Source organism: Borostomias antarcticus (genome assembly GCF_949987555.1).
Source record: "Borostomias antarcticus genome assembly, chromosome: 22".
In the NCBI taxonomy this organism is placed as follows: Eukaryota; Metazoa; Chordata; class Actinopteri; order Stomiiformes; family Stomiidae; genus Borostomias; species Borostomias antarcticus.
Window position 1 is genome coordinate 19969991 of NC_140255.1, and position 23244 is coordinate 19993234.

General features: G+C 43.3%; 2 protein-coding genes across 2 annotated transcripts; one reads left to right on the plus strand and one right to left on the minus strand.

The window, feature by feature from the left end:
* Nucleotides 1–9205: 9205 nt before the first annotated feature.
* Nucleotides 9206–9976, minus strand: LOC311323880 (putative phosphatase phospho1; the record flags this gene model as incomplete). The annotated part of the gene is made up of 1 exon (XM_084456180.1): nt 9206–9976. One exon carries the CDS (start codon nt 9974–9976, stop codon nt 9206–9208), a length of 771 nt encoding a protein of 256 aa, XP_084312306.1.
* Nucleotides 9977–16587: 6611 nt separating this feature from the next.
* Nucleotides 16588–19642, plus strand: LOC311324288 (uncharacterized protein). The gene is made up of 3 exons (XM_084456722.1): nt 16588–18461; nt 18948–19159; nt 19280–19642. Exons 1-3 carry the CDS (start codon nt 16608–16610, stop codon nt 19353–19355), a joined length of 2142 nt encoding a protein of 713 aa, XP_084312848.1. The 5' UTR covers nt 16588–16607; the 3' UTR covers nt 19356–19642.
* The last annotated feature ends 3602 nt before the right edge of the window (nt 19643–23244 follow it).

The window sequence follows — 23244 nt, forward strand, 5'->3', positions numbered from 1 at the left end:
TTGTCTTCTTGAGGTGTTGTCTTCTTGGGCTGTTGTCTTCTTGGGGTGTTGTCTTCTTGGGGAGTTGTCTTCTTGGGGAGTTGTCTTCTTGAGGTGTTGTCTTCTTGGGGTGTTGTCTTCTTGGGGTGTTGTCTTCTTGGGGTGTTGTCTTCTTGGGGTGTTGTCTTCTTGGGGTGTTGTCTTCTTGGGGTGTTGTCTTCTTGGGATGCCCGCTTCGCGGTCTGTCTTTGACATCCCAGGTTTCATGGAGCTTTCAGTTTGGAGATGGAGAGGGCTTACTGAGATGGTACCAGGGCTTACTGAGATGGTACCAGGGCTTACTGAGATGGTACCAGGGCTTACTGAGATGGTACCAGGGCTTACTGAGATGGTACCAGGGCTTACTGAGATGGTACCAGGGCTTACTGAGATGGTACCAGGGCTTACTGAGATGGAGAGGGCTTACTGAGATGGTACCAGGGATTACTGAGATGGTACCAGGGCTTACTGAGATGGTACCAGGGCTTACTCCAAATAATGCTGCAACTTGCTTCTGGGGAACACCAGCTTCAACCTGCCCTATAGCATGGGCCTTATCCAGGGTGGATAAACATGGCGTGCCAATGCTTGGAGCAGACACCAAATGAGAGAGAGAGAGAGAGAGAGAGAGAGAGAGAGAGAGAGAGAGAGAGAGAGAGAGAGAGAGAGAGAGAGAGAGAGAGAGAGAGAGAGAGAGAGAGAGAGAGAGAGAGAGAGAGAGAGAGAGAGAGAGAGAGAAGAGAGAGAGAGAGAGAGAAAGAGAGAGAGAGAGAGAGAGAGGAGAGAGAGAGAGAGAGAGAGAGAGAGAGAGAGAGAGCAGCACCCAGCAGGTCCCATATAATGCACCAGGTGCTGCCAATTAGGTGTCAATCAACCAATCCCCCCAAACCACTCAGGACAGAGTCACACCAACAGGAGAATTAACTGACATTGGCAGGGAAATTCTGCACATTTCACTTGGGACCACACCCACATATCAGCTGTGCTGCTCATCCCACAAATGCAGGATCCTTACAAATGGGACATCATTGTAACGGGAAATGAACAGGCTTTCCAATGATATAGGATACTACTAATAATGATATAGAATACTACTAATAATGATATAGAATACTACTAATAATGATATAGGATACTACTAATAATGCTAGTAATACAGTGGCACTGGCAACAGAAATATATCATGGGCCAAACACAAATAACTTTTTTGAAAGGTTTATGAAGCCTTTTGAAAAGGCCAGAATGTGATATTTGAGATTCAATCATGTCAAATTAAGAATCACAACATGAAACTATTACTAATATCCAACTTTAGGGCAGGTAGAGGAAAAAGAACGCACTTCTTTTTTGGTCTGTCTGAATGAGACCTGGAGCGACATTAAACCATGAAAACATCTTCCTTACCTCCTTACCTTACCTAAAATCCTCTACGTACAGTAGCCTAGGCTATACCTGTGTTTTTAGTGCATTGTTAGTCATACCTAATAAGACTACCTTTACGAACATGCTTTTTTCATTGTAATGAGGCAAATGCATGCAATCAAGTGTTTCCAGCGGGCTGCATTCTTCATCTATCATCTTTCATTCTTCATCTATCATCTTTCATTCTTCATCTATCATCTTTCAGTTAGATAAACAGTCTTCATCTATCATCTTTCATTCTTCATCTTTCATCTTTCAGTTAGATAAACAGTCTTCATCTATCATCTTTCAGTTAGATAAACAGCTGGTGTTACATGTGCACGTGGAGGAGACTTCTTCAAAAGTGATAGAAAGCTCGGAGTTAGAGATCGGCTGATTCACCCCAGAACCATGGAACTATACCCAGAACCATGGAACTATACCCAGAGCCATGGAACTATACCCAGAACCATGGAACTATACCCTGAACCATGGAACTATACCCTGAACCATGGAACTATACCCAGAACCATGGAACTATACCCAGAACCATGGAACTATACCCAGAACCATGGAACTATACCCAGAACCATGGAACTATACCCTGAACCATGGAACTATACTTTACGTCGACCATAAAAACTATATACCAGCTAACGTTAGTGATCCGTCAAATCAGTGAAAAGCGAGGCTTTAGAGATGCGCAGCTAACTCAGAACATGTGCTCGCCTAATGTCCACTTTCAGTCACATATTTTACACTTAAAACAGCAAGAACGTTATAGTCTAACCAGTCGGTTTCTTAGGAGAATAACAGGCAAACAGCTACTTGTTTATCTCCTGGAATACGTTAAGCTAAAGCTAGCTCACGTTAGCTAAATTGAATGTGTTTAAAATCGGCACATTCCGGTTTTCTGTTCCTACCTTCAACAGCCCGACCGCACATCTGGTTCAGGGTCTCCCGGAGACTGGGGATCAAAACATCTGGATGACCTCCGTCTATCCCGGGACAGTCCGCGTCTCTCTACTTCAACCCGTTTCTCTCAAACACGGTGACAACTCAACTAACGCGTGTAACTAAAGCGTGTCGCATCCACTTCAATGCAGATGCGCGCAGACCCGAGAAGTTATGCGAGTAAATCTCTGCTTGTGATGAACTCCCCAGCAAACACGCAACGTCAGGGAGACGTTCAGATCACGTCTTAATAACGTCCTGGTCCAGAACCCCGTGTGTTCGTCTGCTGGACCCCTCAATATTCACACGTCTGGCTTGGACCCCTCTAAGACGTCTGTGGACGTGCAGAACGGGTCCAATATCTGAACGACTAAAATAAACTTTCATTCTGGCTCCTAATTGGATGTCTTTGGACGTCCGAAAAAGACAAAAAAGACATCTAAAAGACGTGTCTTTGCTCAGTGGGTCACGAAACGTTTTCCAGCCAGATGACAGCAGAGCGAGCTGGTCTATCTGCTGGTCTATCTGCTGGTCTATCTGCTGGTCTATCTGCTGCACCGTCTATCTGCTGCACCGTCTATCTGCTGGTCTATCTGCTGGTCTATCTGCTGGTCTATCTGCTGCCCCGTCTATCTGCTGCACCTCACACACTAACCTCCTCCCTTCCCTGGTACAACTAGCTCCTATAAGATCATATGTCAGACAAACGAGATACTTTGAACATGCTTCTTTGTGTATTTTATGTTTAACATGTAGGGCTAGGGTATATTAAATAGCATTGGCCTGTTCTGCTTTTATAAACGTTTTATTCACCGGTCTGCCTAGATGATTTATCAGGGAATCAATATGAGGCTATATGCTACAAAAACAAGTAAGCAGGCTAAACATAAAGGAAATCAATCTGAAATTATAAACACTTACATTGCTACACGGGCATAACCTTTGTCAGAAGATGCTGCCAGAATGTATTTCTTCTTTCCTTCCACTTTCTACTCAGTGAAGATCTAACTATACTCCACAAAGACTCGAGAATAACTCAGGTCTTGACTTTTGACTTCACAGTAGGGTGATGGTGGTGAAGGAGGAGGAGGAAGAGGAGGAGGAGGAGGAGGAGGAAGGCTTTTGTACGTAGCCTAAGTCTGGTCAAATTCCTCCGGTATCAGCTATTGTTCGCACAGCTTTGTCTAGGAATTACATTTTTACTGTTCCTTCTTTAGAACCCGATAAAAGTTCTTAATGGTCTGGATGGTGACCGATTTAGTTCGGCCCTAACAAATCCCATCTTTAGGGAGGTGAACCTGTAAGGAAGGTGTGAGTCACAGGGTTGCTAACACAGACACACCCAGGGGCGGGGATCCTGGGGGGGTCAGGGGGGACATGTCACCCCCAATATTTGAGATCATTAAAATTGTCACCCCCAATATTTGAGATCATTAAAATTGTCCCCCCCCCCCCCCAATATTTAGATTGGGGTAGTGGCATTCAAATGACCATACAGCCGCGTAGAAAGATGACCCCCCCCCCCCCAAAAAAACTCTTGCAAAATGTCAATGTAGGCTTGGATACAGATCCTGCCACTGGACACACCCACTCTATGAGGAACTATGTCTCACGTTAAAATGTTATTTGATCGAGGATATAAGAATCAAATCAGAAGACCAACTCCTGGGAGACTTAGCCTTGTGTTTACCGTTTCAGAAAGATTTCTCATCAGAATGCTGAATTAGGCTATTGAGACCTAGAGTCTAGTGGATGAGATTGGTTTTGAATTTAGTCTACAGAAGTTTCATATCACAACCAGTTTGTGAACAGTAGGCTACTGTCTATTTGAGACTGAATGAACCTGGATGTCTCTACTCTCTATCTTTACCCCTATGCCTCAACGCTACCATGAATTGGAAATCCTTCAAATCAGACACCAGGGCGTATCGTCTCCTATCTCCATCTCTCTCGCTGTTTGCAAATTGACTGCTACTGAATTGCTTGGGAGTGCGTCCCAGAGCAATTAGCTTCACCTTTGGCCAGCTCTGCACATAGGCCTATTAGGCAGAGGGCAGGCAAGAGGAATCGAACACAGAAAGGGGAAAACACTTAGGAGCCTAATCAGACTGATAGCATTTTGGCGTCGGAAGCACAGGGTTCTAATTCAAAGTGACCTCTTAAAAGGCACAAATCCCTTGACTGAGTTATCTTGTACCTCGGAGGGAGTAATTGAATGGAAGGAAATCAATGGGTCATCCGCTGCCCAATCACCAGAGAGCATTGGCATTGGAAAGTGCTTCGACAAGTGGGCTCCCTCGGTTCTAGTGAAAGAGGAGGGGCACAGCGGATAAAGAGGAGGGGCACAGCGGATAAAGAGGAGGGGCACAGCGGATAAAGAGGAGGGGCACAGCGGATAAAGAGGAGGGGCACAGCGGATAAAGAGGAGGGGCACAGCGGATAAAGAGGAGGGGCACAGCGGATAAAGAGGAGGGGCACAGCGGATAAAGGAGACGCTACCTGGATACTGACAGGGAGAAAGGAGGGGGGGGGTCGCTACGGAGGGATGGCTGATCTTAAGAGATTTGATTTGTCATCAATCTTACGTTTTGTTGACATTAATCCGATTTTCCTTTCGATCACGTACGTCACCGAGGTCACCGACAACTGGATATTTTGCCACGTCTTACTCTGCTTATTTGACAACAATAGACACAGATTAATTAATTACAGGACCTCGAGGGCTTTATTAACCACACTGCAGTGATACACACAAATGAATGAGTGGTGACACACACACACACACACACACACACACACACACACACACACACACACACACACACACACACACACACACACACACACACACACACGCGCATTTCTTCTATCCAAGTTGGACAAGGAGAAGCGAGAACCAAGTGCAAGTCAAGTCAGTCCAAGTGCTGTTCTTCTGCATGTTAGGTTCTATGTTGAGGGAACCCGAGTGGGCACGAGGAGAACATGCAAACTCTCAGCCCATGCGGGAATCGAACCCAGGACCTCCTTGCTGTGAGGCTACGGTGTAACAGGAGCCACCGTGCCACCCATGAGCAATTTGGGGTTCAGTGTCTTCCTCAAGGACAATTCAGCACACTGCCAGGAGCTGGGATCGAACCGGGAACTTGTCGATTCCCAGCGGCCACTCTACCGGCTAAATGGCTAAAATTTCAATATCGATATAAAAGATCAATTCCAATTGAATCATCTGTGATCGGCTACAGTGTGAATTGGCGCAAATCAGAATAAGCCAAAATGCAAGAGAGATGAATAACTGTCTGTATTCTGTCTGAAAAAGGATAAGTTGTTACTATTAAATCTTACTATTAAGACTAGATATGTATGCCAAGTGGATTCACTCTGAGGAGAGAGAGAGCGAGAGAGGGAGAGGGGGGGGGGGGGCAGAAAATGACAGAAGACAGAATAAATAAACAGAACTATCACTCTCTAAAAACAGAGAATGAAGTCTCGGAGCAGAGTCAGTCTTGCTGAGTCCCACCAATAACTCTGAGTTCTTGTCAATAACTTGTTGGGTTCAGCAGCAGCCCAGCTCTCTTCAGAGTGCACACAGTGACACAGAGACACACAAGCACCACATGTCATCTGGAAGATTAAAACACGGGTGTGATTTCAGATCAGCAGTAGGCTATTGTTGACAGGGAGGATAACTACTTTATGTCATGGTAACGTGGAAGTTCTAATACTTTTTTTTGTAAGTAAAAGGTGCACACTCTGATTTTTGAATTTGACAGATGAGTCCACTTCAAAGAACCTCAATAATGTGTTTGTGATGGTGTGACCTCTGCTAATAATCTAAAACGTTTAATTTTCTGGTGGAAATATATTCATTTGGCGCCATCTTGTGGTTAAAGACCAAGATGACGTGAGAGGTCAGCGTTCTATCAAACTAGTTGCAAAATCTATGCAGCAGCTACTGCGTGCCCTTTTATCAGTGGGCAAATACACTGAGTAAGAATAAATTAAGACACTGAGTAAATACAACAAATAATGTTTAATAAAATCCCATTCTTCACATCCACATCTGTTGAAATGTGTTCCGGAGGGATCAACATTTCCTTTGTCATAGTGGTGCATAAAATGATTCATATACTGGCATTAAGGCACATCAAATACTTCAACAAATACTTCAACAAATATATATCAGTTTTCTTTGGGCTTTTCCACTCAAAAGAACAAGTTACAGCGTGAAGCAGATGTTGCCAACATCTGGTTCTGAATAGGGTGTTTATATGCTGCTTAATCGAGTCCAGCACCAATTCACTTGATTCAAACATGTATCAGGTGGATGACCTGAATGTGAAAACTATGAAGAAGTGAATAAAGGGAAGACACAGCAGGGTTTGAGGACGTGTTTGAGTAAAGAAGCAGTAAGAAAGAGAGAAAACAAAGACTTAGTTAGTTCATGGCTTTATATTCCTGTTATTATTACAATATTACATGACAGACATGATCTTATTAAGATTGAGTACACACACAGACACACACACACACACACACACACATACATACACACACACACACACACACACACACTAAACAGACTAAAATCTTTAGACACAGATTAAAACCTTAAAAACACAGCATTGAGTCTCTTTAAGTTGAACAGTGAGGAGGATCAGTTCAGTATTGCAGGAGGAGTAAATGCCGGTCAAAATAAGTATTGCAGCAGCTATGAAAGCCAAAACAAAAAAATACACACAAACACAAGAAACACAATCAATACATTAGCTTTGAACCTCCCTGATATAACACAAATAGGTATGTTTTTTTGTGTGGCCTGTAACACCAACATTCATATCACATTTCAGTTTGAAAACCTGAGGTCTTTCTGTGTACATTACTATTTGCCTGATAATCAGACAGAATTGTCAACTCGTTACCCTACATTTCAATGAATGCGGTGGAGTGGGCAGATTCAAAGGTCTGGCCAGGTAGCAGTACTGTAGCATTCTGTATAACCTTGTATTAACCTCATAACGACCAGCAGGGGGCGCAAAGGGGTGTGTTTTCCAGTAACAGGCAGGTTATTCTCTTCATGTCTCTGTAAACCCTCAGAGCACTCTGAGCTCATAAAACAGACAAGTCAAATCAAAGACAATCTTTGCAGTTACAGCCTCAGGCCAGTGATATCTTGTTGTAAGTTTTTTCCTTGTCATGTGAACTGACCGAGCAAACCTCATGACCCTTATTATACAGAACTATAATTTAATGACATCTTAATATTTTCTTCTCAAATATTAAATCAATGTGATTTACACAAACACAGTTAGTGTTTCACAGCAATGTAGGTGATATGATAAACATGCATATATGACCATTTCTATTGCTGTAATGAATTAATTGATGCTCAATATACCTTTCTCCTTTCCCTGAGAAACAAAAAGTGAGGTTTGATGTTACTTAAAATCTAGGAACTCTACTGCCACTATGGCCAGACTGTACATCTGCAGTAAATCCTTACTTATCAATGACAACACAACATCCAGTTTTGTTCGTTTTCATTAATTGAGAAAGCCTGTTTGATTTGATCGAACAGATTTGATTGGTTCAAGAGTTTTTGAAAAACCAAAGTATTCAAACGTTTTTGGAACCCAAACTCCTGTTTTGTTTTTCACAGCATTTCAGGACATTCAACACACGTCTTTCACACGGTTCGGATTACAAGTCGACTCTTGATGGTGACCTGAAAATACTGTTTGGATTAACGTGGACCAAGGCTGATAATCTTACTATCAATCAATCAATCAAAGCTTTATTTATTTATACTACTTTAGGGATTATAGGAACTAGTGTTAAAATAAGATAAGAGATAAGATATAACGTTAATCATCCCCAGGAGGGGAAATGTGACTGCTGTTTCAAAACCACTTTTGATTAAAGGTATTAGAATACAATGCAATACTATTTGAAATATCAAAGTTCAGTTAGGGCAGATATCTGAAGAAGCCATGCTTATTCGACTACAGTAGTAGGGAAACAGAGACGGACATACTTCTCATAAGGCTCTCACAGTGCGAGAGTGGACATGCCCAGAATACGGGGCCATAGTGCAACGTGTATAGCTAACATTCCCTTTGCATCTCAAGTCGGTGTGTGTTACCCTCATTAACATCAGCCTGTGTGTTGGGTGTCAGCGCGCGTGCCGGTGAATGTACCACGATGTCAGTGAGACTGGCTATCTTTGTGTCACCCTACCCCAATGTTCACTTGCACGTTGTCCGGGTTGGGGGGGGTGTACCTGTATGTGTGGACTTTTGTCCCAGACAGTGCTGGAACACCTGAGTCTGCTCGTCAACTTATCGACAAGGTCTCCACTAGACGGCCGGACCGCTTGTGTTAGTGCAGAACTGGGAAGGGCGAGCTGTAAACAGAACCCCCCCCAGGACTGTGAGTGAGGAACGCCGTCTGACCCCAGTGGACACCTAGACTTGGTCCTGGAGAGCTACTGGAAAGGTTTACTGGCCTTTCTTAACTTCCTTAGCATTGGGAAGGAACAAAAGCTCACACACACTTTAATCTGCCCAAGACCAATAGAGAAAAGCAGCGATCTACGCTATGTCAATAGTGAGGAGTTACAAACCCAGGTGTTCGTGATAAACCGGTTTATTCCAGGCTGGCACAAAATCATGTGATTAAAGCTAATCAACCAGTTATCAACACCGTTAGTGACTTATTCAGCTGTGTAGGCTTGACCACAACCCCGCACACTGCAGCTCTCCAGGATAAGGCTTTGGGGGACTAGTACTTCTAATTTCCACTCTCTCATTTCTCCCAACTCTCATCTCTCTCACTCTCATCTCTCCTCCAGCAGCTTCTTCAGGCACTCCACCACATCCTCGCCGTTGGTCCAGGGCACCACTCCGGCCTTGACGCTGGCCGGCTGGGTCTCCTGCATCTGGGCCAGCAGCCTGTGCATGGGGAAGCCCCTCCTGGAGAAGGCTGTGTCCCGGGGCCCCAGGGCCAGAGAGGGGCAGATGTCGTTGGCCCCGTCCCCCACGTAGAACACCCTCTGGAAGGGGCTGCCTTGCTCCTTCTGCCGGCGGCCCAGGTACTCCCGGAGGATCACTTGCTTGCACATGTTCTCCGGGCAGCGCGGGCAGGAGTGGGAGTGGAAGGGCAGCAGAATCAAGCGCCCCTCCGGGTCGAAGCTGGCGGGGTTGGTGAAGATCCTGTGGAAGAGTTGGCGCGCCCCGGTGTGATCGAGCCACGCCTCGATGAAGTACATGTTGGCGTCGGAGATGATGACCATCTCGTAATCCTGCTGGTGGGCGAGGAGGTACTGGAAGAGGGCCCGGAGGCCTGGCGTGGGCGGGATCTTCTCCACCATGGACCGGATGGCGTCCTCGGACACGCCCTGCTCGGCCATGTAGGCCAGGATGCGCTGCATTTGCTCGTTGTAGCGCCCCTCCCTGTAGGACCCTCTCAGCCAATCAGGGAGCTGCTGGCCGGGCGCCGCCCTGACCACGGCGTCGTCGCTGCTCTCGTTGACGATGGTCTCGTCGAAGTCGAAGAGCACCAGGAAGCGCTTCGGTGAGGACGAGGGATGGCCAGATGGGGCGGCCATGTTGGCTTTGTGATGTAATGGGGAGATGCCTGGCCCTCACCTGAGTGGAGACAAAATCATTTCTATTCACTTGGTCATATAATATACCACAAAATATACACAAAATATACACAAAATATACACAAAATATAGGCTATAGGTCTTCACACAACGATGTAGAGCATTTCCGATTTTGAGAACTGTGGTTGATGCAACAGTGACCCGAGCTTTAAAACTTCTCAAAACCTGCTCTAATTCACCATGAACAGATCATTCACCTGATCTTCAACTGCTACCTAATTCCCTATCGTTCTAAGGTATAATTGATATGGTTCAGTCAATGAGCTCTCTTTGCCATGCGCCTACATACAGCAGGGTCACTGACCCCACTGGGGTCACAGGGAGGGCAGGGAACTCATTAATTTGAACCAAGTCCTCAGGGACTTGGGACTTGCAGCATGTCTAGAGGAGGAACGGAACAGATGTGGAGTTGAGATAAAGAAAACGGGAGAATAGGAGACCAAACAGGATGTATACCAGGCAAAAGAAAAACAACGCTAAATTGTTCTTGCACATCTCAATGCTTTGTTGAGAATGCAAAAAATCATCATATCACTTAAGTTATAGGATATATTAGGCTACGTAATAGGCCTATATAATATATACTGTATGTATCAATGCAAAAACAACAACCACTGGTTGGTAATGTCCCAATGCTTATTCACTCATTCAACACACTGACTACTCCTGGCCAACACAGCCTAGATATGGGACTAGTGCCATTTTGACACAAGAGCCAGGTTCCAGGCACAAGGCATCCACTGTTGTAGACTTGCTGTAACTGAGTGAGTGGAGGCGCTGGACGTGAGGGTGTAAATTCACTGCATATCTTGACCATAAGCGGACGAACCAAGAGCTGAGATGAGGGAGACACTTGTCCAATATTCTCTGCCCTGCAGTTCGGGAATATATATATTATATATGTAGGCCTATATATCTTATGAAACTGAAATATAAACAAATAATTGGATGATAATCTTAATCGATATAGGCCTATAGTGATTTAATGAATCCAAAAACTATTCCAGTCCATGCCTGGTGTGTTCTCATAGGTTTAGAGCTCAGCCCGTATTCAGCCTATCCCCAAACAGGACCAGAATACGACTCGGTCTCATATGTCCCAGCAGGCACAAAGTGTGATTAACTGAACAGAAGACTCAAAGACTCATATTGTCATGGCTACTGACAAAATCATAATAACAATAGCCTAATAAAAAACGATCTGTGCGGTTTATTGCTTAAGTGTAGGCTACAGCCATGAGGCAGAAATATAGCACAGCCTACAGACCGAGAACAGGAATCGCATAGCATTACAAAAACATCCAAAGACCGCATACATAGATGTTGCACATGCCAATACAACTCCTACTCGTCTTTGAGATGACTGATGAACGCTCTCCGTTCTAAGTTGCTGTAGCCTAATTATTTAGCCTATTTAGGCGACTGACTAACAATCAAATCTAAATATAGCCTAGCCTACTCGGAGATGTATTAATACACGAGAGGAACACCCTTGAAAGTCCTTAGCGCAACCCACTCCGCTCTTGGATTTGATAATGAACTGATCGGGCATGTTCGCTCCAGCGCGCCCATTGGACCAGCAGACCAGGAGACCAGGAGACCAGGAGACCAGAAGACCAGGAGACCAGGAGACCAGGAGACCGACATGTCAAATCAGACGCGCACAGGAAAAAAAGACCATAATCAAAAGATATATACCGGAGAACATGGGTTTCAAACGGCCAGTTCTTGTCTCGATGGTTGGTGCCCGGCTACCGCATCCCGTGTCGGGACCTTAGCTTCGCCTCGCCGGGTAGCGGGGCCAGATGGATCAAGTGCACCCGACTCCCCCTCCACGCAATCAAGACCTGGGAGAGGACAGTCACGATGACGTCTCAGACCACGGCCCAATGACGCGACAAATGTCGGAGGTGACTCGTGTTATCCAATCAGCATTAGTTACAAAACAAAGTAGGCAAGTAGCCTATATAAAATATAGCCTGCATAACCCGTGTCATGTGCTAAATACATGTATGTTGGGTGCATGAAATACACACTAGAGGTATGTTTCATATTTCAGACAGTAGGCCTACTTGAAAATATTGCAATACAATATATCAATCTAGTAAAAAAAAAGAAAAAATTTGCAGCAAAGTATAATCATGAGACGCCTAGTCAGAGCATTATGACTGTTTAGGATAAAGAAGTCCGCATTTGCAAATGCAAACTGAGATGGGAAACTTTACATGAGATATCTGTTGCAGCCTCTACAACAGCTGAGAGAGGCAGGACGCATGTGTCCTTATGTTCATTCACATCAACACTGCTGGCATTATGATAACAGTCGCCATACAGGGTTGCCAAGTTTGACCAAAAGTTTGGAGTGAGATTTTTTCACTTAGTCACCGCCCCCCCCCCCCCCAGGAGCAAAGAGTGAGTGCGTGAGAGAAAGGGGGTGGGGTGGGGGGGCTTAGTTGTATACTAAAGATAGGTTGTTGAGCTTAGTTGTATACTAAAGATAGGTTGTTGAGCTAAGTTTAGCAGCGTAGCCTTTTGCCAACACAGTAAGCCAGGGAGGCTATAAATAAACACACGCAAGGTCCTGTGTGCTGCTGTGTAATTTGTCGCTAACTGTCACCCCTTAAGGAAATACACAGGAGTTCTCTCTGCTTGGACATTACATAAAATGTCATCTCTAAAAATAAATGGAACGATTTGTTTTTAGCTTAGCCAATGGTCAAAGGCCTATGGCATCTGTTACTGTCAGTTGAAGGCATCTAGGCTGTCTCACACATGCTCAGAGAGAGATCTGTCAACAGATTGTGGCTAATGGTATTGAGGTCATAGAATAGCTTCCTTCTCCCACCAAGATTCACCGTATCTATATATGTATGGGAAAACAAGATCTTATCCATTCTTTAGTTGGTCATTCAAGTTAATTGTGAATCAATATTGAGAGACCCAGTTTAATTTAATCGAATCAACAAAGCCAATTAGCCAAGAGCCCAGTTTATAAATTGATTAACTCAATTTGAAGGATAGAAACAGTGATTTAATTGGCTAGATTGAGTATCAAATTAACAATATCAATATTGTTTCAAAATTAGTTTTAATGCACTGAAATACAACTATTGAAGAAATCTGCTGTTGCTACAATAGTAGTGTCATATCTTGTGTCAAATTACGTTTTTAAATATTAAACTTAAAGCAGGAAGATAAGATAAGATGAACTTTAATAAGAAGGGGGTGGGTGGGTGTTTCAGAAATGGAAATTACAGCAAGGCTGGAAAAAGAGAAGAAAAACACTAGATGCAGAGAAGTGAGAATAAAAAAGAGGGGGAACAGAAAGTATATCCACCCATATGTACAGCATGGGTACAGTATAGAATAGAATAAAGAATATAGGACTAGGACTACACATACATACATACATACATACATACATACATACATACATACATACATACATACCAGTCCAGTTTGTCCCTGGGAGTGCACTCCCAAGAACTTATATGAGTCCACCATCTCAATTTACTCCCCCTGGATGGTAATAAGGGTTGGGGGCCTCATGATGGTAATAGGAAGGGAGTGGAATGGTAAATGGATCTCACTTATATAATTAGTAAGTATATTGTAAATATATTTAAAATGGCCTCTCATTGACACACACATTCACACACTAATGGCAGCAGCTGCCATGCAAGGTGCCAGCCTGCTCATTGGGAGCAATTTGAGGTTCAGTGTCTTGCCCAAGGACACTTAAACATGTGGACAGGAGGAGCCGGGATTCGAACCGCCGACTCTACCTCGTGAGCCACAGCTGCCCCAGTGCAATGAGGAAGTGCAATATATAAACTATAATTAAAGATTGTTTAATAGATTTCATTCAGTAAATACTTTTTCATAACCAAAATAACAAACATGTAAGAATGGCACAAAATAAACTGAAATTACTTTACTCAATGATAGATTTACCATGAGCAATACTGAATGGCAATCACTCACCAATCACTTGCCAATTGGTCCACAATAGATTAGCTATGTAATGGGGACCTCTTGTGGCAGAATAGGGTTACTATTTCACACTCTATCTCCCTTTCAAGGGCTGCAATTGAGAGAAAAACAACCATCAGGATAACAGACTAATTTCTTTGCCTTGTTTAAAACAATATTTTAACTTCTTTTAATTCTGTTTGTAGCCTATCTGTTATTTCCACACTGTCAACATGGTTACAACTCGTCTCTGACGTCATCACTTCCGCCCGTTCTGTCACTTTCATTTCTTGAGAACAGAAATTCTCTCAGGCTCGACGACAGGTAGGCTAACTCTACTCTAATAAAGTAAGATATAGTTCAACATACGTTTACCCAACAACTCATGCTCTTCTAATTACTTCGAAATGCTTTGCTTTATTATATGTTGTCGTTCAGTATGGATTTTGCCTGTTTGATAAACTCTTCATGTTATACCTTGAAGTGCCTAACAAAAGGCTCGGCTTATAGTCAGTGCTAATAAGACGGCATTTAAATGTTTTGTAAAATGAAAAAGAGTTATTAGCTACATAAGTGTGTCATGTTTTGCACAGTTCATAGTTCAGTCTTCTATACGTGGGGTTAATGTCGTAACCATGTTGAGGAAGTTAGCATTCTCAGAAAATATGCCAAATGAGCCTAAATGGAAGCCCACTACTTCAGTAGGTAACATCTTGAAGATAGCTCAATTTATTACAGATTGACTTTCAGATTAGATTTTTAAGGGATTAAACGTGTCTTGAATGGTTGAAATTCTACATTGCTAACACTTTATGCATGTCTGTGATCTTGCAGTTTAAAACCAAGGATGGCGAAGGATGGTGAAACCATCAGAGTATGTGGGTTACCCACAGACATCACCGAAAACAGATTATCAGATAAACTGTATATTCACTTCTTGCGGAAGAGGAATGGAGGGGGGGATATTTCATCTGTCACGGTTCCCAAGACAACACCTGGCTCCGCCTTGATTACTTTTGAGGACAGTGAAGGTGAGAGGCCAATTGCATTAAACCATTAAACAAGTTTTATGCTACATTAATATAAATTACATTAGCGATAGCCTACAGTGTGTAGATTCAATTTTGTTGAGGTTGTTTTAGTGCATTAGCATGTCAAGGCACATCCTGTGGTACATTGATACCTACACTACCCTGATGGTTGTAACTCCACTGTAAATGTATTATTTGAAATCTTTTGTCTTCAGTGGCTCAGAGAGTGATTACACACGGGAATCACACATTATCAGTGAATGACAAACAATATGCGATGACAGTGAGTTTGTACCAAAAAGAGATGGACCCAGATGAGGTATGTAGTGCAAACAGATGTAAATATAATGTTCAGTATTATTTTCTCTACCTAAGCTAGAGTCTAGGCTAATTTATTTTCATTCTATCTTCAGCTTTTCATTGACATAGCAGTGACAGTGGACTATAACAAATTGCCTGGAGGAAAAGCGGCACTATCTGACATACAAAGTAAATTCCCTGGCATAAAATTCAACTTTGACCCTCGAGATAACCTTTGCATTTTGAGAGGGCAGTACTCAGAAGTTCAGACACTGACCAAGTCTTTGCTGAGTGGCATCAACTCAAACAACGCTCAAGATGTCCAGTTTCCAAAATCAGAGGTCACCAGTGATCAGAAGAGATGTCACTCCAGCAAAGGACAAGTGGAAAGTCAGAGGGACTCTGAGTCCTCAGGCCAGGCATGTGGACTGGATCTCTCCAAATGTTCCAGTAGTACTTCTGAGAGGAGTCTCACCCCACCACACACATCTTACACCAACTACAGTGAGGTATCAGGGACACTGGAAGAGGGACCCTCACTAGAAGACTTCTCCATGATATTAGACACCGATATCTTCCGTTACCTCCAGCACTGCTCAGTGGAGTACCAGAGCATCCTCGAGAGACACGGAGTGGAGATCCAGGATGTCACCACCAAGGACATCACTACTCTATCTCTGCAGGTCCAGGCAGGAGTTGCGGCAGGGGGCATGGACAGCATCAAGAGAGCATATGTGGAACTGGGCTGGCTTTATCAGGAGAAAGAAGCCCAGCTTCGAAAAGTGCACTTACCCAAGGAAGGTCTCCACATTCAGCAGCTCCAGCAGGCGATTGAAGTTCTCACACAGACGTCCCCAAAGCTACTGATCAACGAGGACAAGGCCAATGTCTATTTAGTTGGTAGTGGAAGCAGTGTGTCAGAGGCCAAACAGTTCCTATTGGACATGGGGCCGACCACAGATGAGTACAGCCAAGATAAGAGCAAGCCAAATAATGTCATGTTTCAACCCTCAGGAGCTTCATCCCTATCTCGTATGCCAGATAAGCATTCCACAACAGGAGGGGCTGAGGGGATCAAAACGCCCAAATTGGCCACCACATTTGGGAGTGACGCCAGTTCTGATAAATCCATAATAGATAATGATTTTTCATTCAGTTCGTTGGGTGAAGTAAAGATGCCCGAGGGTGATCAGACGCATTCTTCCTGGTCTACGAGGCCCAATGGCAATGATGGTCAGAGGTTTGACAGTGGACTGACATCAGAGATCATGAGTTCACAAGTCCAACCTCCAGTTTCAAGATCCAGGCCAAAGGACCTCAAGGGTCCAGAAGACACCCTATTCAAGAGGAACAAACCTTTATCTACTGCCTCTATGAAAAGCCCCTCTCCTCCAAGCTTTGGACTGAGCAATCCAAACAAAACCAAAAATACAGCAAACCTCAGTGCATCTCAGAGTTACTCACTAGACTATACACCCCCTCTATCCATGGCCAAGGCAGCACCGACTGATTCAGTCAAACATTCCAAGTCAGGGTCCATTCTGAGGAAGACCAGCAGCTTCTCTGGGCGGGTCAGGGTTGAACAAGATGGGAAGGCGAGCACCTCAGATGTGGACACGGTCAAAAGCCTCAACAGCTCAGAAACAAAGGAAGTCTTCAGTGACGAGGTGACACTTCCCACAGCTCAATGGGTCTACATGAAAGAAAAGTACTGCACACAAATAGATAATCTAACCACTGACTTGCAGATGAGGGAGTCAGGAACCGGAGCAGGGAAAGAAGTCATCCTTCATCTGAAAGGAGCAAATGCTGCAAATGGCAGAAAGACTCACCAGGGACTGAAAGAACTGGTTGCCAAAGTAGCCAAGGACTTCTTGACTGAAGAACTGCCCCTAGTACATTTAGGCATGTCAGACTCGAAGAAAGACATTGTCGAAGCTTTGTGTAATGTTTTGAGGGAGAAATTTGAGAAAGTGCAAATCTTCCCGATGCCAAAGAGCATTTTTTTCTTTGGCCCTAAAGTGGATATTCAGAATGCACTGCATGCCTTGAAAGAATTGCTCCACATTGGGACTAAGGGGGAGATGGTAGCAGAGGAAAGACCCTTTTACCTTCGGGTTCCGTCCTCTACTCCCCCACGCAATTATGGGCTTTACCCTTCAGCAACTAATTTGGTCTTTGATGATAAAACCACAATGGACCAGACCACCTCTGCAGCCAACACATCTCTGCCAAATTACTCTACTGATAGCATCTCATCTGATCACCCACAACACACCAAAGCCGAGCAAAGAGACGGAGAACCAGCGCCAGAACACAGAGAAGAGGACAATCTGAAGAAAGACAATCTAAATCTGACACAGAAGATGCATGACGCCCAGCCGAGCTTTGAGGGAGAAGGTCCATCAGATGCACACAAAGCTCCTGTTTCAAAGCTCAGTCCAGCACCAGCTGAGTGTGTGGACTTAAAGAGTTTCAGAACAAGAACTCAAGGAGTAGACGCATCCTTGGGAGTTAAGGAAATTAAGTGTTCAACACCCTCATCTGACATTAGCTCCCAGTCGTTGACGAGGCCAAAGTCTGAGACCAGCCAAACACTTAGCACTAATGATCGGACTCAGACCAATGATGTTGATCTACAAAGCACCATCAATGAAATGAGAGTGTCTAATGAGCAGAAACTAGACAAAGCACTTACCAAAGAAAACACTGCTAGATCCTTCGAAGTTGGCACAAGGGGAGAATCTGCATCCAATATCTTAGGCCAGTGCCCTTGGTGCCAAGGGAAAGTCAATCCCTACTGCAGCACGTGCCCCAGATCGGAAACACTACCTCCGCAAAGTTCCAACGAGGAACACAGTGGAGTGAACCGACCCGAGGAACGTGGTCTGTTCTGTGAATGTGGGACCAGAGCGGAATCTGTGACGGCTTGCGGAGTCACCTTGTGTCTGGAATGTGAGGAGAAAGTCCATTCCAACTGTGGGGTATGTCCAAAAAATGCGGAGATGGTCAGCGGGATCAGGGGCACCATGGCCTGTACCGAGATGTCCTTCAGTCTGTCTGGGCACAGCAAGGATACAACACTGAAGTTAACCTATGATATTCCTGATGGCGTCCAAGGGGTAAGACACCCATGTTCCAAATTTGGTGAAACAGCGCTATGCCGCCCCAGATAGCTCTGAGTTCTGTTTGCAAACCCTCTGTAGCTTTGAGAATGAAAACATACTACATGGGTAGAGTCTAGAGCATTATTATCATTTGAAAGGCGTCTGTTGTACTACTTCAAACAGTTGGACAGTTGGATTATGACTTAAAGAATGACTAATCTTGAAATGTGTGTGTAATTCTTCCACATCATATTTAATGATCATAAGATATATGATGAAAATAGCTTGACTTGAACATTTTCACCGTGAGCACCAGTCATCAACACACTTGTTCTCTTTTCTTGATTCTTTCGCCATATCTGTTGTCATCAGTGATCACTTCTTTTTCCAGGCATTATAACATTATTTGTGACTATCTCTCAAAAGCTTCATAATTGGTGGTCAATGAAGGAAGTCTCATACCCAGTAACTTTTACTTCTTTGAACTGCTCCTCTCCATAGCCAGACCATCCAAATCCTGGCGCACCATTCCAAGGAGGCAAGTTCTACGCCTTCCTGCCCATGAATGACATCACCCGTAAGCTGCTTCCATCCCTGGAGCAGGCCTTGAGTAAAGGCATTACGTTCAGTGTGAAAGCATTGGACACTGGAGATGTGGTGACCTGGGGAAGAAGTGTCCCTCACAAGACCAGTATTGGAGGAGGAATATCCAGGTAAGTCTTGACTTGGTGAGGTTGGAATTTTTATGATCAACGAAGATTAAGTGGAAGATTAAAGGTCACCTCTGTGACTTGAAAATGATATACGGTATGAATTATTTCCTTTCTGTGCAGGAATGGCTTCCCAGACGCCGGCTATCTGAAACGCTTAGCTGCTGCACTGAAGTCTCAGGGTGTCGAGGAGAGTTGAAAAACAGGGGGGAAAAGTAATATAAACTGTCCAATCCATATAACAGTAAAGTGTAACAAAATATAATATACATACTGCATACACATGGCTTCACATCTTATCTCTGACAGTAATTTAGCTTGATGTGCATCAGGTGGAATAACTAACTTTAAGATGTACTAAGAAAACAGCTCTTAGAACAATTTTAATAGTCTTACACAATCTGCTCTTCCATAGTCAAAACAAGATCACTAAGAGTTTACGGCAGATAAAAGATTGAAGTTTTGTTTAGGTCAGGAGTTTTTGCAGTGATTTGAGGGATAAAATGAATGAATCACAACAGGGAACCTTAAACTTCACACTAAATCACATGATATTGTTTTTTGTTTTGATCATGTAATGTTAATGTTGCAATATGAAAATAAATACGTAAAATTAATACCTTTATTTATTTGTTGACTGGATTACAGTACAAATATCTGTTTACACTTCCTGTATTTAGTTTTTTCTTCTGGAGGAGTTAGTTACATTATCTGTTCCTATGACTTCACAGAGCCCCTTTTGGTCCTGTAGACGGACGACTAACCCGAGCTGATGCCCTCTGTACCTACAGTCTCCTATCCCACAGTCTCAGCTCATTGAATAAGTGTTGCAGAGACATTTCAAAGGTACTCACAGTTACACAAGGGTTTCGGGAACATAGGTGGGTTTTTAAAGTTCAGCATTGCTCATAAATATTGTTAATATTTTTCTGAAATACTCATTTATTTTCTTCAGCAGTTCCGCCCACACATGCGCACCACCCATGGCACAAACACAGAAGACCGGACATTTTTCGGTTCACTACTTTTGCAAAAGTCAAGGTAGCGTAGAGACAAATGAAATCCAAATATTTTTGGATGTTTGTTTTAAATGGATATGGCCTACATACAGTATAGACAGCAATAGTCAGACCATGATCACAATCGGAAAAGTCAAGCACAGTAATTAGTTGTATTATTGTTTTCCTGTTATAGTCTAAACAATCAATGGTGAAAAGTCATGGATTGACCACATCCATAATATAATGTATAGATCAGCTCTGGATTCAGCAGCTCCCAACCATCTGACCAAACCAAGTGGAGTAAAATCTTGCAGGATGTGAACACAGATGTCCATATAATCATCTCGGTTGACAAATTAGACTCTTGTATATTACATTTTAGTCATTTAGCAGCACACACTTTTATCCAAAGTGACTTCCAATATGTTTTTATTTATTTATTGTACCTTTATTTAGCTAGGAGAGCTCATTGACACCAAGGTCTCATTTCCAGAGGAGCCCTGGATTTTACAGCATACACCATAAAAAACATAAGTAAAGGATAATCGAGTAGATGTGTGTTATATGTTTTTATACCATGGCCTGGGTGAACGGACCTAGATTTGAAGCCTGCGGTACATCTTTTGTGACCTCCAAAAAAGAGGATTGCATAGAATCTAATCTCTGTAAACCTCTGGTATAGGCCAACCGAGGCTCGTCTGTGAAACGTGTACATCCCATCTTTCATCACTCATGACATTTAATTAAAAAACACAAATATTATATTTAAAATAGTTTTCTAAAGAGCAACAGTAGAAACATTTAAAAAGTACTTAAATCTTGACATTTAATAAACATACTGTATACCGTATATGATTAGGGTTGCAAAGGGGCAGACTTTTTTTACTAAAGTCATTGGTCATTAAAGTCATATCTTAGAAAGAATCCCATTGCTGAAAACCCATTAAAAAATAACATAGAACCAAAATAACAACATACGGCTACTGTTTCAAAATCTATTATTATTAATTTTTAAGCTTCCAATTACTTCACACTGGAGGTGGAACATTAACTTTGTTGTATATTTGCCTTGCACAATCTTAACAGGTAACAGTAAGCTTAGTGGTCAGAACAGAGTGTCTTTAGCCTGCTTACATGACTCAATCACACAGAACAATACACTCTGCTGACCTGCACTGAATGGATCAGTCAGGGTTGCATAATCCTGACTTTTTTTGAGTTTCTGATTGATTTTGCTGGGCTACTATCAGCTACAGTACACATACAAGCCTAAACAATGATGAAATCAGCCCACACATGATTAAATCATTAAAACACTCAGCCAAACTGCAGGTCACACTTGTAATCTACAAAGTAGCAGGAGGAAAAAGTTGCTAATTTGGACAACAAGAGAGGTGACGTGACTGCTTGCCTCCGCACACGCAACTCAGGGTTCTAGATGTCGCCCGAACTTGAATCAGTTCAGCCAGATAGTGGGGGACCAAACCATGTAGAGCCTTAAAAATAAACATTAAGACTTTAAAATCAATCCTGAAGCGAACAGGAAGCCAGTGGAGGGAGGCCAGCACCGGTGTGATGTGGTCTTGGTTCCAGTCAGGAGGCGCGCAGCAGCATTCTGGACCAATTGCAGGCGCCTCAGTGACCGCTGGTCAAGGCCCACATACAAGGCATTACAGTAGTCCAATCTTGAAGAAATAAAAGCATGGATGACTGTCTCCAGGTCCTTAAGAGAGAGGTATGGTTTCACTTTAGATAAGAGCCTCAGCTGGAAAAAAGAGCCTTTAACCACAGAGCCAATTTGTCGCTCAAAATTAAAACCAGTATCAAAAGTGACACCAAGACTTTTAATAAAAGAGCGATTCTTGGCAGCGAGGGGCCCTAGGTTGCTAACATGGCTGTCTTTATGACCAAACAAAATAACCTCGGTCTTCCCATCATTCAGACTAAGGAAGTTTAAGTCCATCCAGGTCTTGGTGTCATTTAGCACATATGTTACAGGCTTAAAGGAATCCTTACAGTTAAATTTCAGGGGGAGGTACAGTTGGACATCGTCAGCATAGCAGTGGAAAGACACATTGTGTTTCCGTAGAATGGAACCCAGGGGCAGCATATATAAAGAAAATAATAAAGGGCCTAAGATGGATCCTTGGGGGACACCGCAGGTGAGGGGGGCCACACTAGAGGAGAACTCACCCAGCTGGACAGAGAAGCTCCTATCAGTCAGGTAAGACTGTAGGAACATGAGAGCAGCACCTTTAATGCCAGCACACTGTTCAAGGCGGGTAAGAAGGGTCTTGTGCAGCCGGTAGACAAACATACTCCTGGAGCTTGCTCGATCGCCTCGTTGAGAGGGGTCAGGGAATAATTTTTACAGCTCACTTATCTGGCCCCCGGGTGATTACTGTTTTTTTGCTTCCCTCTGGAATATGTAGGGGTGGGATGTCTGCCCTCCTCCCTTGTTCTCTGTAAAGCGCATTGTGTTGCCTCTGGGTATGAAATGCGCTATATAAATAAAGCTTTGATTGATTGATTGATTGATTTAGTAGCCTAGCTCTTTTGGTGCTTGTTCTAAATGTTAGGATTTCTTTGATTGATTGATTGATTGATTGTGGTCCACAGTGTCAAAGGCCACGGTCAGATCTAGTGTAACCAGGATAGCAGCACACCCAGAGTCGACAGTAAGAATAATATCATTAAAAATCCTTGAGAGCCGTTTCAGTGCAGCATGGACCGTACTGTAACTACAGCATGGAGTTACAGTAGGGTCTCAAACAGCCCCTTATGAGAACAGCAGAGGGTTTCTCAGAGGGTTCTTTTGTTGTTAGAGAACACAGGGTTCTATTAAACATCCTTGTGTAGACCTATGCATTTGACAAGAAGGTTTCAATGACTGACTTTTTCAGTTTCAATGACTATTATTGTTTAAATGTTTATGAATGTGCATTTTGTACTTTGTACCTGGTCATGATCAAATAAAAAACTATATTTTTCACAACTTTGTTTGACTGGAACATAGTATTATCTGTTAATATAATCACACAAGCCACCTGCAACAACATAAATGACATACATATTTGGACTTTAATA